The sequence below is a fragment of the Talaromyces stipitatus genome, genomic scaffold, assembly GCF_000003125.1.
Source record: "Talaromyces stipitatus ATCC 10500 scf_1105507295549 genomic scaffold, whole genome shotgun sequence".
NCBI lineage: Eukaryota > Fungi > Ascomycota > Eurotiomycetes > Eurotiales > Trichocomaceae > Talaromyces > Talaromyces stipitatus.
The window spans coordinates 1,732,241-1,744,716 of NW_002990117.1; the positions used below are offsets into that span (position 1 = coordinate 1,732,241).

General features: G+C 44.3%; 5 protein-coding genes across 5 annotated transcripts; 3 read left to right on the forward strand and 2 right to left on the reverse strand.

Annotated features, from left to right (window-relative positions):
- Positions 1-893: 893 nt before the first annotated feature.
- On the forward strand, positions 894-2,196 carry TSTA_015000 (uncharacterized protein; the record flags this gene model as incomplete). Its single annotated transcript, XM_002483600.1, has 4 exons — positions 894-1,052; positions 1,128-1,457; positions 1,546-1,688; positions 1,749-2,196. The coding sequence occupies 4 exons, from the start codon at positions 894-896 to the stop codon at positions 2,194-2,196; spliced, it is 1,080 nt and encodes a 359-aa protein (XP_002483645.1).
- A 1,452-nt stretch (positions 2,197-3,648) lies between these two features.
- TSTA_015010 (amino acid transporter, putative) lies at positions 3,649-5,818 on the forward strand (the record flags this gene model as incomplete). Its single annotated transcript, XM_002483601.1, has 7 exons — positions 3,649-3,774; positions 3,848-3,918; positions 4,096-4,185; positions 4,274-4,356; positions 4,440-4,837; positions 4,921-5,200; positions 5,256-5,818. The coding sequence occupies 7 exons, from the start codon at positions 3,649-3,651 to the stop codon at positions 5,816-5,818; spliced, it is 1,611 nt and encodes a 536-aa protein (XP_002483646.1).
- A 593-nt stretch (positions 5,819-6,411) lies between these two features.
- Positions 6,412-6,676, reverse strand: TSTA_015020 (uncharacterized protein; the record flags this gene model as incomplete). Its single annotated transcript, XM_002483602.1, has 2 exons — positions 6,412-6,570; positions 6,626-6,676. The coding sequence occupies 2 exons, from the start codon at positions 6,674-6,676 to the stop codon at positions 6,412-6,414; spliced, it is 210 nt and encodes a 69-aa protein (XP_002483647.1).
- A 1,799-nt stretch (positions 6,677-8,475) lies between these two features.
- TSTA_015030 (GPI anchored cell wall protein, putative) lies at positions 8,476-9,406 on the forward strand (the record flags this gene model as incomplete). The annotated part of the gene is made up of 2 exons (XM_002483603.1): positions 8,476-9,117; positions 9,215-9,406. 2 exons carry the CDS (start codon positions 8,476-8,478, stop codon positions 9,404-9,406), a joined length of 834 nt encoding a protein of 277 aa, XP_002483648.1.
- A 584-nt stretch (positions 9,407-9,990) lies between these two features.
- TSTA_015040 (cytochrome P450, putative) lies at positions 9,991-11,938 on the reverse strand (the record flags this gene model as incomplete). Its single annotated transcript, XM_002483604.1, has 6 exons — positions 9,991-10,563; positions 10,639-10,930; positions 10,999-11,225; positions 11,280-11,348; positions 11,409-11,511; positions 11,564-11,938. The coding sequence occupies 6 exons, from the start codon at positions 11,936-11,938 to the stop codon at positions 10,142-10,144; spliced, it is 1,488 nt and encodes a 495-aa protein (XP_002483649.1). The 3' UTR covers positions 9,991-10,141.
- Positions 11,939-12,476: the final 538 nt, after the last annotated feature.

Below are 12,476 nucleotides of genomic sequence, written 5' to 3' on the forward strand. Positions count from 1 at the left end.
ATCGGATGCATTGACATTAGACCAAATGACTCCATCTTGAATCTGAAAAATTTAAGCACGAGACAAAGGAAATCAGACCAGCTTCGATAACCATGGCCTGAAGTGGAGATCTACGTTATTCGTAAGAGCAGGCGTTATTGGCACTTCGCTTCTAGACGCTGCATCATGTAACATTGTGCATAATCTCTGGCCTCGATCAAGGCCGCCAAATTGAGCTTGACTCTCGTGGATCGGAGTAGACTGACTTTCTTTATCTTATTACTGTCTCCTGTTTCTCGTTTTGAAAATTGAAAATGGTCCATGGATTAGGTATGTTGAGACTCTGAACAATGGGAGAGCCACGTGTAGTACGCATATAGTTGATATGTTATAATCTCGTCACATAATGCACGGTCCGTGTCAAGAGCACTCTGAATCTGTCCACTTCTCTTTCGCCAGAGAGAAAACATGATCTGTTCGAGTCAGTTCACATACGCCAAATCATGTAATTTGCTCTCCCCCCACAAAATCTTGGGGTGTTAGGTCGCTAAACCGGTGGAAAGCGGAGAAAGTCACTAAACGATGCATTAACAAAGCAAGAATTTGGGCCATACAAAGAATGAAATTATTGCTCTGATTTCAGATTGCCGATGCTGCTTGGCAATGTTCAAGTCATTTGTCCATGTCGCAGGTGTCGTGACGGGAGACTAGTTAAGGCTAGATTTGTTCATAACATTCTATTGAATATGAAACCATACCTTTCCGAATGGGAAGACGCTCGTGTTTAGATCTATGAGCTCATATCAGTCTTCCCTAATATGAATGTTTGATATATCAACGTCTTCTCAGATCGTTGTCAAGACGATATCTCAAATCTGCCATGGTATAACGTCGATATACACACGTTCCAGAAAATGTCTCGGTTCACAGGAGATGTCCATACATCTCCAATCATGGTTGTGTCATGGTTCCTGCTGGTCGTTGCAATGATAGCAGTTTTTATACGACTTGGAACAAAGACATGGATCTTTCGCAAATTTCACAAGGACGACTACATCATCATCGCTTCTGCTGTAAGCTAACCAGGCTTTCTAATCTAAAATTAATATTTTCAGCAAGTTAGAATTGACCCATGTTCTCACGTATAGATATTCGATATCGGCCAAATTGTTTGCCTTTCTATCGCCGGTGCAAACGGTTACGGTCGACATATAAAAACATTAAGTGATGAGCAAGTGGAGATCATTCAGAAATGCCAGTATGCTCAGCATGAACTCATCATTATGACTATGACGCTTTCCAAAATTTCATTTATCATGTTCGTGAGAAGCATTACTGCTGTCCCTTTGGATCATATGGTGGCGTTGGGTCTGATAGCTGCCACATGGGGATGGGCCATTGCTTTTCTTATCTCGGGGGCTTTGCAGTGTCGGGCCCCAGAGCCATGGAATTATCTGGGTAAAAATTGTTTCAATCAGGTGAGACTCTGTCTTGAATTATCCGCATCTATCCCGGTCTATGCACAAAAAGGAGAGAGAAAGACTGACATTTATAATCCGTTTACAGAGGATATGGAATGACTTTTTCAGTCTCGGGGATATACTCACTGATGTGGGAATTGTGATTTATACAATGATAATTATTGGACGAATCCATACCAAACTAAGTCGGAGAATAGGACTTGCGATCGTGTTTGGCATGCGAGTGCTGTGAGTCAATCCAACAACAGGGAAAGAAAAGCCATTTACAGGGTTAATCCTATTGTACAGTGTTATTGCTGCCATCACAGTACACATCACTACTCTCAACAAATCCCTCGCAGCCGATGACAGCACGTACGAAACTTGGATAGCCACTATTGCAAGTCAAATAGCCATTTGCTTAAGCAACGTGACTGCATGCTCGCCTCAATTCAAACCGTTCCTCGAGAGCCTCCAGTCATCAGGCATGCGATTAGATACGACAATGACGGCGGGAACCAGAACCGCGGATTCATACACTGGTTCGAAAGGGTTCAATCTACGTAGCATTACGGGACGGGGAAGGCGGAACGACAATATGCCATATGTGAAAACTATCGTGTCCGCATCCCCGAACTCTGCACTGGATTGGGATATCAGTAGTCAGCACAGTCAATCACGGATCATAATGGAGACGAGGACTGTGACGGTGGTTGAGGAACGTCGACGTGCTCATTTTGCGGAAGATACTGTTTGAAAACCTCGTCGTGATGCGGATGTCATTCTCACTTCTTTTCGCAGTATATTACTCAAGTCAGAAGAATCATAAACAATTACTTCCAAGGTTCCCCGGCACTACTAGGATCGCGGTTCAAGTTGCGCACAGCTCACAGAATGTGATTGTAAAACATAGATAGGAGAAGAGTTTTTACTGATAAAACCCCTGCAATTTGATAGCATCTTCCTACAGTATAAGAGCTAGCTCAATATGACTAGAATTAGACGAATCGGCAAATTGATGATCTTCGGTCATCTCAAGCCCTAAATGGTTCGTAATGGGTAATTATTTGGACTTTTCTTTTTAGCTGAATCGGGCTTTTCTTTGTGATTTTACATCCTAGGTTACGTGTGAAAGACTCATTTTACGCCACGCAAAAACGTGGCTCTTCGAAACAAAGAAGTCACTAGTCCGAGAAACCCCAAAGTCTGGGTAGATACTTAATCAGAGTTGGTCGAATATTTCTTTCTCCTTTGTCTACTCGTCCTCGAGTCTGCGAGATGACCTTGTACCGGAATATTGTTGCATTGCTACACCGACTGTATCCTGAGAGGTTAGGAAATGTGTCTACATGAAATAGGTACCATGTTCCGGCCGGTCAATAATGTATAATGACATACGGTATGCTACTAAATATGTCTACTAGTGGTCCACTGAAATATTAGAATCAACTTTCTTGGATAGAAGAGAGGTACAAAGAAAGCTGGAGGTACCATGCGGGATGTGGAGATGGAAGAGGCAATACCAGTAGAAAAGAGGGCAAGATGAGCAGATTCAGGCAGAGTCCATCCCGTTACTGCAAAATCTAAAACGAAGGTCGATACTGTAGGCGTCCGCGGCATACAAACTGCGTACAAACGGGATGTCGTGCCATAAAGGAGTTACGAGATGCCAATTATTGTCATTCGGATACAGTCTCCGGCATCATCTTGATGACTCCTAGATCGATACATCTTTTTATGCATTTTCAAGCTTGATTCGTGTTACACGATCTCGTTTTCGTTTGTTCTATCCCAATACTGGCTCTTACTCATGCAGCCTGGTAGCGGATACAGAGCATGCTCATGGCATCCGAAGTAGTTCGCACCGAGGGCTGGGGATTTGGTGTACGAATTATGTCTGCTAGGTGGGGAATTTGTCATTCCTATTGTGGCAACTCCTGATTCGATAGTCGTTGTGGAATACGTAGAAAATGAACTAAAGATTGATCTAACTTTTGAGAAGTAGATGTTATTGTTCTCTTGGATACACCCGCTGCATTCTGTGAGACTAAAACTATGATTTTGCCTTCATAGTTCAGTAACTCATACCCTTATCAGTATTAAATTCTTCTCACTTTTTATTCAGTTGTTTTACATTTCGGCCAGATTTCTCCATTTTGTCTGGAAACCTTTCAAAAGCCTTTGCTGCGGCCTTGCATAGCACGCAGTTATGGAAGCTTTGAAAATGAATAACTGGAACCATCACTCTGCTTCCAGAGAGATTGGAATGTCTCGATCTGCTAAGCGTCAAGATGAAGCCCAGTTAGCTCGTTTGGGTAAACGCGAGGTTTTGACTGTGAGAGAGAATTGTCATTCAACAGTGCAAGAGAAAAGTCACTCGCTAATTTGATACATTCGGAATTACATAGCGAAACTTCGGGTTCATGGCTGTCCTTGGCTTCAGTGCCACAATTTTGATGACCTGGGAAGGAATACTGAGGTATGCATTGTCCTCGATGGATCTCCATCCTCAGCTAATCTTTCTCAACACAGCACATTCTTACAAGCATTACAAAAGTAAGCGAGATTTCGAACTCACGTTTGTCCACTACCGGGAGGAGAAGAAAGGCGAGATGACTACTTGACACATAGTTACTGATATACTTGAAATCGATAGTGGTGGTCCCGCCGGTACAGTGTATGGATACTTCTTCGTATGGACAGGATTGGCAGCAACGTATTCTATGTTGTCAGAGATGGCTTCAATGTAAGTTGCCATTGTCTGGAATATTGCATTAACTATGATCAGAGGAGAATCTGAAACAATGACCTAATGACCTGTTAACTCGATTTAGGGCCCCTACAACCGGTGGACAGTATCATTGGTGCTCAATGCTTGCTCCAAAAAGTACATCGAAGTTTTCAAGTTATGTCACGGGTAAGTTAATGCAGCTACCTTCCAAATCATCTCACACAAGAATTTTTGTACCGCCTGACACTTACTGATCTTCACACGACTAGGCTGGCTTACTGTTGTTGGCTGGCAAGCTAGCTATGCTGCAACTTGCTACATAAGTGGTGTAATGATACAGGGCATAATCATCCTGATGCACCCAGATTACATACCGCATGCGTGGCACACAACTCTACTATCTTGGGCTATCGTGGCTTTTAGTGTGATGATCAATGTTGTGGGTGGTTCTCTACTGCCTAGATTTGAAGGGCTCATTCTGGTGATACATGTCCTTGGTTTCTTCGCCGTCCTCATTCCGCTAGTTTACATGGCCGATCACAATAGTGCACAGTATGTGTTTACGACCTGGCAGAATAGTGGAGAGTGGCCTACACAAACTCTCTCGACCTTTGTTGGCATGATTGGAACAGTGTTCTCATTTGCTGGCGGAGATGCAGCAGTGCATGTAAGTTCTCATGGGATCAACTACATCCTGAACGAAGCCCCCTTGTATATTGGAATTTTTTAAACCGCCTGACCTTGATATAGATGGCTGAAGAAACAAAGAACCCGCAAAAGCTCATCCCCGTCTCACTAATGTCTAGCCTGCTGATAAATGGCATCCTAGGGTTTGCCATGTTACTTGCCACTTTGTTCTGTATCGGAGATCTGCAGGCTGCCATCCACACACCAACTGGATTTCCTTTCATAGAAATCTTTTACCAGGTAACAAAATCGAGAGGTAGCGCTTGTGCAATGTCCTCCATTATGGTCTTTTTGCCCATTTGTGCTATGACTGGCGTATTGGCAACAGCTTCTCGGCAATTCTGTAAGCAACACAAACGGCCAGAACCCATTTTACTTATTACTAACCCCAACTTCAGGGGCATTTTCGCGTGATCGTGGCGTTCCAGGTTGGCGCATTTGGAGCCGAGTCTCAGAGAGCACAAATATACCAGTCAACTCCGTATGGCTAACGGCGGTCATTTCCATGCTCTTGGGACTAATCCCACTCGGCTCATCAGTAGCTTTCAACGACTTGACCTCCATGTCGACCTCTGGCCTATACTTGTCGTACATAGTCTGTTGCATTCTTCTACTCTGGCGACGATGCACTGGTGGAATCATGGAGATGAATGATTACCGAAGTCGTAACAGCTCCGGCGTCGTGTCAGAAGCGGATGAAGATATCATCAACACGGCCGGTGCAAAAATTGTCTGGGGCCCATTCCATCTTAAAGGCATTTTCGGAATTGTGGCGAATATAGTTGCCATTGCATACCTGCTTATTGTCACATTTTTTAGCTTTTTTCCACCAACAGCAAAAATCACTGCATCAACGATGAATTACAGCGCTTGTGGAACAGTCGGGGTCATGCTTCTCAGTATTTTATACTACGTTCTCAGAGCGAGAAAGGTATTTGAAGGGCCTATCATTGAATTATGAAAAGAACCTGGTTATAATGATTTGTTTTGTTGTGATGGGCATGGGGAGTACTGGCAAAGCAAATATATATAAACTGAATATCTTGTCGTTGAGTTGTCTAAAGAAAAAGCTGTACTAGTTATGATGAGCTTTTCTCATATCTAGTACTAGTTTTGCTGATAGACTTTATTGATAGTTCCTTGAGAGGACTATTCGAAGTTGGAAACTGTAAATCATCTTGACGCAGAGAAGATCCAGTTCAATAAACAACGAATTTTATGGATTTACCACACGCAGGTACAAAGAGTATAAGTAACAGGTATGCCATGTGTGGTGTAGCTATATCCTGCGAAAGGGCTGTGAATGATATCCCTAGGTAGAAAAGGCCCAAACTTATACTGGTGTCATGGAGATTGAATTGTAAACTGTCCTAGGCAGAAACATACAAATCTCATGGAGTTCTCAGTATTCACCACGAAGGGACCTTTCCATCAGAACATCTACCGCCACCGACTTGCAATCAAAGACCAAAAATGGAAACTGTAGTCTCCTGACATACCAAGCTAGAGTCCACCCCATAACTGGCGGCGAGAGCATGCCGAGATGAAGGTGTCTTAGTTACGCTTTCCACCGGTGTTGTTGTTGTTGTCGTTTGAACCCGCACTATTGGTGTTCGCGGTGGTGGAAGAAGTGCGGGCGTTCTCGTTGCGAGCCGCTGCCGACTGAGCGCGAGCTGGGAAGCCTCCTGAGCTCATGTCGCCACCTCCACGTGCCTGGGAAGGTGTCAGTAAGACATGTATATCAGGAAGTAACAATGAGGCTCCTTACTGTGGCGGATTGGATGCGTGCAGCATCTTCCTTCGTCATTTGACGAGACATTTTGATAAAGATGTATTTGTAACCTTGGTTTTCAGTGAATTTGTAGAGGATTTCGGTTGTGTATGATCTTGATCAAGCTTGTTATGTTTTTGAGAAAGGAAAAGTTTGAACAAGCAGGGTGCTGACACTCTTTATATACCTTTCCCAGTCTCTGGAAGGTACTGGAATGACGAACTCGCAGGCCTTTCGGTCACCAAAATGGGTACCGACGCGGGGACTTTAATGGATATGATATCACGCTGATTGAGGGTTGTGACACCAAGTCTTTGACTGTCGGGCGGTCTTGAATCCACCAGCTTCGGTATGGACACTGAATGCAACAGCCCCATAAGTAAATCATCGATAACTTCCTAATCGGGTAATAATTCACTATACCACCGCTCGTCGATCATCTTGCCTTGCACTCGGTGGCACCCGAGACAAATCTCGGAAGTTCTAGGCAATATAAATGGAAAGCAAAAGAAATATCTAGTGATTATGATTCAATATAGTCCTCTTTGTTCGAGTTTCTAATAGAACAATACGGCTTCTCCAGCAATCGAATTGTCGGCAACTCCCATAAAATATAAACAAAATGTCTTATTCTATTCATAAAGAAACTTTCCTAGAAGATTTGGAGGAAGCTGCGAAGGAAGTACGCAGACTACTTAGGGTACCGAGTCCCGTCGGGCGTGCAAACTCGACGGCCACATCCCGAAATCGACGGGCTAGTCCGATGACAATTCGATGTATCTCATAATTGTACAACAAGATTTGGTGTTTGAGTAGGATTGGTCGGGATATCGTTTATCAAATAGCTTGTCACTTACTACCGTTGTTGGCAACGGTCAAGCAAGTACCTCCTTTCTGTGTACGTATTCCGGTAACAAGGATTGGTATGTTATTTGAGTTAGGCATAGTCCGACGAGGTTCAGAATCCCATAAAGATTCGGAATCAATACTTGCTGCTAGGCCTCTCGTCTGAATCCTCCTTCTTTGAGTTCATTAAATTGGTCATGTATACCCTTTGAGGTCCTTGGTATTAGAGGGGTAGTCTCGTAGCAAACAAAGAATGAAGCGTAACCACTCATTCTGCAGGTAAGCTGCTTGAGACTAGTTTTGGCTCTTTTCCATAAACCGGAGACCTCCGGCAATATGGACTGAGCCAGTATACCAAGCGATTTTGATTTGTTGTATATTCCGCCACTTGAAAGAGCATATTGACACCTTTTTTGAGGCCAAAGGATTTATCGCCGTCAGATGTCATTAACGAACCGAGAGACAATCATTATCAGAGACCGAGTCTATAGAACGGAATAATGAAGTCAATATGGTGATTCCAAGATGAATATGTCACATGTGAAAGTAGAGATTTAGGGCTAGGGCTAGGAGTTAGTCACGTGAAGACAGTGATTTGCGTGGCCTGCCAGCTGTAACAGAGCTAAGCCATCCATGACCTTTTCTGTTTCTTCTTAACATCCACTCGGGATTTCTTGTCGCAGCACAGCCTCATTCGCCTACTCTTCTCTGTCTCATTTGTACCATTTTGAAACAGCTTTCGTCAGCCTGCCGGTCGAGAGCTCCAGTGGGTACGCTATTAATAAGAGACTTCCTGTCTTTCGGAAACCTTGGAAGCACTATGTAAGAACAGTGATCGCAACAATTTCTCATACCTAAATTTTCTTGTTCAGAACATAACAAAAGAGCAATTTTGGATCATATCTACATCAATACCACACTATTATTCATTATAATTTCATAAATCTCTTTATATCATCTTTGATAGGACTATAAATAGTCTTCGCTGTCAATTCACCACCATGCTACAGTTTTCCACACTCACGGCGGCAGCTGTACTAATGGCCGCCACCGTCCGAGGCCAAGGCACCTCAGGCCAGTCAACGATCTCCACCACAGCTTCATCAAATTCTGCTTCTAGTAGTACTCATATCCCAGTTTTCGGAGCCGGGGCAACGACCATTCCGCTTTCTGGTGTAGCTGGTAGCATCGTTGGAGCCGATTCAACAGCCACTACTATTGCACTGAACTGCGCCAACAGCACAAGCTGTGGTATTGGCACGAAACCAGTAACCTTTACCCAAGGACCATCAACATTGGTTGCTGATATCGTCACTCAAACTGATCTGGAAGGTCATTCTGGAACACTCACTGTTGCCGTCGCCTGCAATGTGGTTTCCAGTACACAAGCTGCGACTTGCACTGCCACGGCCACCGTCGCGATCGGGGCTCAAAGTCAAACTTCTGCTATAACAATCACCACCACTACGACTATACCTTCCGGCCAGATTCATTATGACCAACTTCTTATTACGGCTGGTGTTGACAAATTGAATAGTCCTGCAGCTTCTCATACGTCGAGCGGCTTCGCTGGTGCTGTTGCTGCACCACTTCCAACGGGTTATATGGGTATCGGCGTTGGTGGTATGGCTGCAGCGGCTGTCGTAGCTGTTGCTGGAATGCTATAAAGCGATTTCCAAAGATTACTCCTATGAACGAATATGGATTGTGATCCCAGCAGATTGGGATATGATCAGGCAGGCTCTCACTCGTCCCAATCTACTCCAATCGCATCCACGACCTTCATTTTATGCCCAGGTATTGCCACACAAGTTTGATAAAAATGGTTACGCCAACTCAGGTACTTTCAACGAAGATTTTGAGATATATTTTGCTTGGATAATGAACGGCGGTCAATTCCCAATTACAGTTGATGAGCTCTTCCATACCTAGGTACATACAATCATTAGTCCAGAATGCACTATTTGCGACATAGAATTTTTTTTTTAAATCTGAACCGAGGAAAACTCACATAGAAAAACTGAGGGGTCGACTGGCGATACTTCTACCTACCTCTAGGTACGGATCTCACGTGCCCCTCTAAACCCTAAAAGGACCATTGACTGCATCCATGCCCATGGTAACTAAGCCACCATTAGATACGTTGTATCTAAATATAACCTAAAGTTTCGGATTCTCATGAAAGACCACCCACAGATGTTGCAGACATTTCGACTCTAGTGATTATAGCGAGATAACGACGTGATCTATGCATTGGTAAAGAGGCCGTCTGCTCTCGCAAGAAGTTCGTGGTTGGTTTACAATTCACCTATCAAGTTCGAGGGTCATTTTGAGCTGGAAGAAAGCCCTAAAATTGGCTAAATACGCGGTTTAATACCTTCACTTGGACCATAATGCAGATCTTACTACAGATACATGTTTATCTGTAAAACCTTGGAAGCTCACTTATTCATGTACTACGCTTCTGCACTGGATTCAAACTATTACCTATATCAATTGAAGGATATTCTGGATAAAGACCAAGAAGCCTATTCTGGCAGCATAGTTCAAATAGTCCTGATGTAATTAGCCGTTAATAAGACATCTCTTTTCCGGCTGCAAAACAAACCACTAGAGACTTTCCTGGACTGAGCCAGCTTCCCAAAACTTCCTTTTCGCATACTCCGCCTAGATAACCATCTCTTCCTGGCGTCTCCGAATCATCATTCTCAAATGCTGATCCAAGTTCAAAGAAAAACCATTGCGGCGAAACTGTGGTGTCTGTCCGTCAGCTATCCTCCAGTCGTAGCGTAATAGAAGATATATCAGCACGATTTTAACTTCGTTAGCAGCAAAAAATCGCCCAGGGCAGGCGTGCTTGCCATGCCCCCAGGCTAAATATTCCGGCGCTGTTGTAACAAGTTGGGCTTTGGTCTGTCCCTCGGCCTGTTCACGCATCTTGTAAAAACGGTAGCCATCGAATTTATCGGGGTTCTCGTAGACTTCGCTATCCCACAATTTGAGGCTAGATACGCAAATCTGACTATTCTTGGGAATAACCGTGTCATCAGAAAGCTTTACTTCATCAAGAGCTAACCGACGCATGGTGGCTAAAAACATCAGTGTCAGCTATCATGGAAGAGGCAAGAGTGGGCAAGGTTTTTAGTTGGAAGGGATGCTATTACCAATGCCAGTTGGCTTTAGTCTTTGGCTTTCTTTGACAACACTATCCAACAACTTCATGTTATAAAGTGATGTCTTCTTCCACCCATGTTCCTGGAGAACATCTACAAGCTCTTTTCGTAACGGAGCTAAGATTTCTGGGTTTTGCGCCAGTTGCGTCAATGTCTGACATGTCAAATCGGTGGTGGTATGTATTGCTGCCACAGACAGGATCAGTTGCGCGCTCACAGGATCGTAGTCCTGACCGTTAGCTTCTTTCTCAAACCATTCGATGGCATCATCAATGACCTTCAACTGCCACTATCTTTCATCCTGCGTCTTTCCTCCAGCATTGGCTGAATAATCTTATGAGCTTTCGCGACCAGTGCCCTAAGCTTGCGGCACTGTGGAAGGAACCAGTGAACAATAGGGAGGAGAGGAGCGGGCCAGAGCCGGAGCTCTTCAGCAGCTGTAAAACTATACAGTGTATAGTCGCGGGTAACCTCAAGCCATTCTTCATTTCGACACAGTAAGTCGCCAAGAAAGACGCGCGACGATACGCGGGCAATGATTTTCACGATCGTATCCTTAAGAGCAATTGAATGCCATTCTAGATTATTCATTCGTTAATAAATCTATGAGTGTATATCAGAGTTCACCATACCTTCGTTATCAGACAATAACTCAGGAATAACCATAGCCGTTTCGGCAGCAAGCGGTTCTGTAACCTTGTCTGCCGGATGTTATCAGTACATGGAAGCACAGTAAGCATGCGGAAAGGGAATATACATACTCAAGTGCTTTGTCAAGTCTTTCACAATCACCGCCTTAATAATCCCCGAGTCGCTACCACCCTCGCGGAAACCGTCGAACCCGGGAAGGTTTCTATGAAATGCCTAAGGTCTCCTCATTAGTTCAATTTGATAACCCCGTGTCAAAAAATCCTACCTGTAAGGTCCACCGAGAAAAGCTCAGGCGGTCATCATTTCGAATCTCGTCTGCCATGTGCGAGGGAAGCACAGTCACCACTCCAGTATCAGCAATCATTTGTGCTGGGTTATGTGGGTTGGGGTTGGCATTAAACCAGTTTCCCATCATCTGCAATGCTCCAGCGATGTACTCTTTCTTGGCTCTTGTGCTTGTTAACTCCCAAACACTTTTTGGATTGAGCATGACTGCATTTTTGCTGGAGTTGCCCAGGGACGAGAGAACCATAAGGGCCAGCAGAACAGCTGCGAGATATGGTAGATGAGCCTGTGCCGAGCCAAATGTGCTCACAGCGTCCCACCAAGAGACGTCAATAGGCAAACCTGCAGAAGGCATGATGCTGCGGTTAAGTTGTTAGAGAATTGAATTCTTGACCAGAATATTTCATGACAGGTCTCAAACTCAACTAATTTATAGGTCCTGCATCTTCTTATGCCCGGCACTGCCTGTCAAAGACGTTCCGATAGCTGCATGTGTTGCACACTGAAAAATCTGCATCAAACCATGTCCATATTGCCATCTTAGGATCAACACTTTAGCGTCAAACAAGGCCATGATGATATCCTTCTATAACTGGCTCGTCTACCGTAGGATGGTGGGATTGGCCCACTCCCCGCATGTATAATGCCACCTAGGGTCTTGCTGGTTGTAGATCGACTCGGCTTGTAGCATTTCCGTTCTCCATATTGTGACTGAGGAGAACAATCAGGAGGAGCTACCAGTGCATAGATAGAACAAAGAGGCAATTCAATGTCTTGGCGGGTAAGGATCGCAGCATCATCGCGCCAACATGAGGCCCCTTGCTTGGACTCAAGTCGAGTTTCATAGTCTGATATCTTCGCTTAAGCTCAGCAGACCTACCATGAGCAACAGA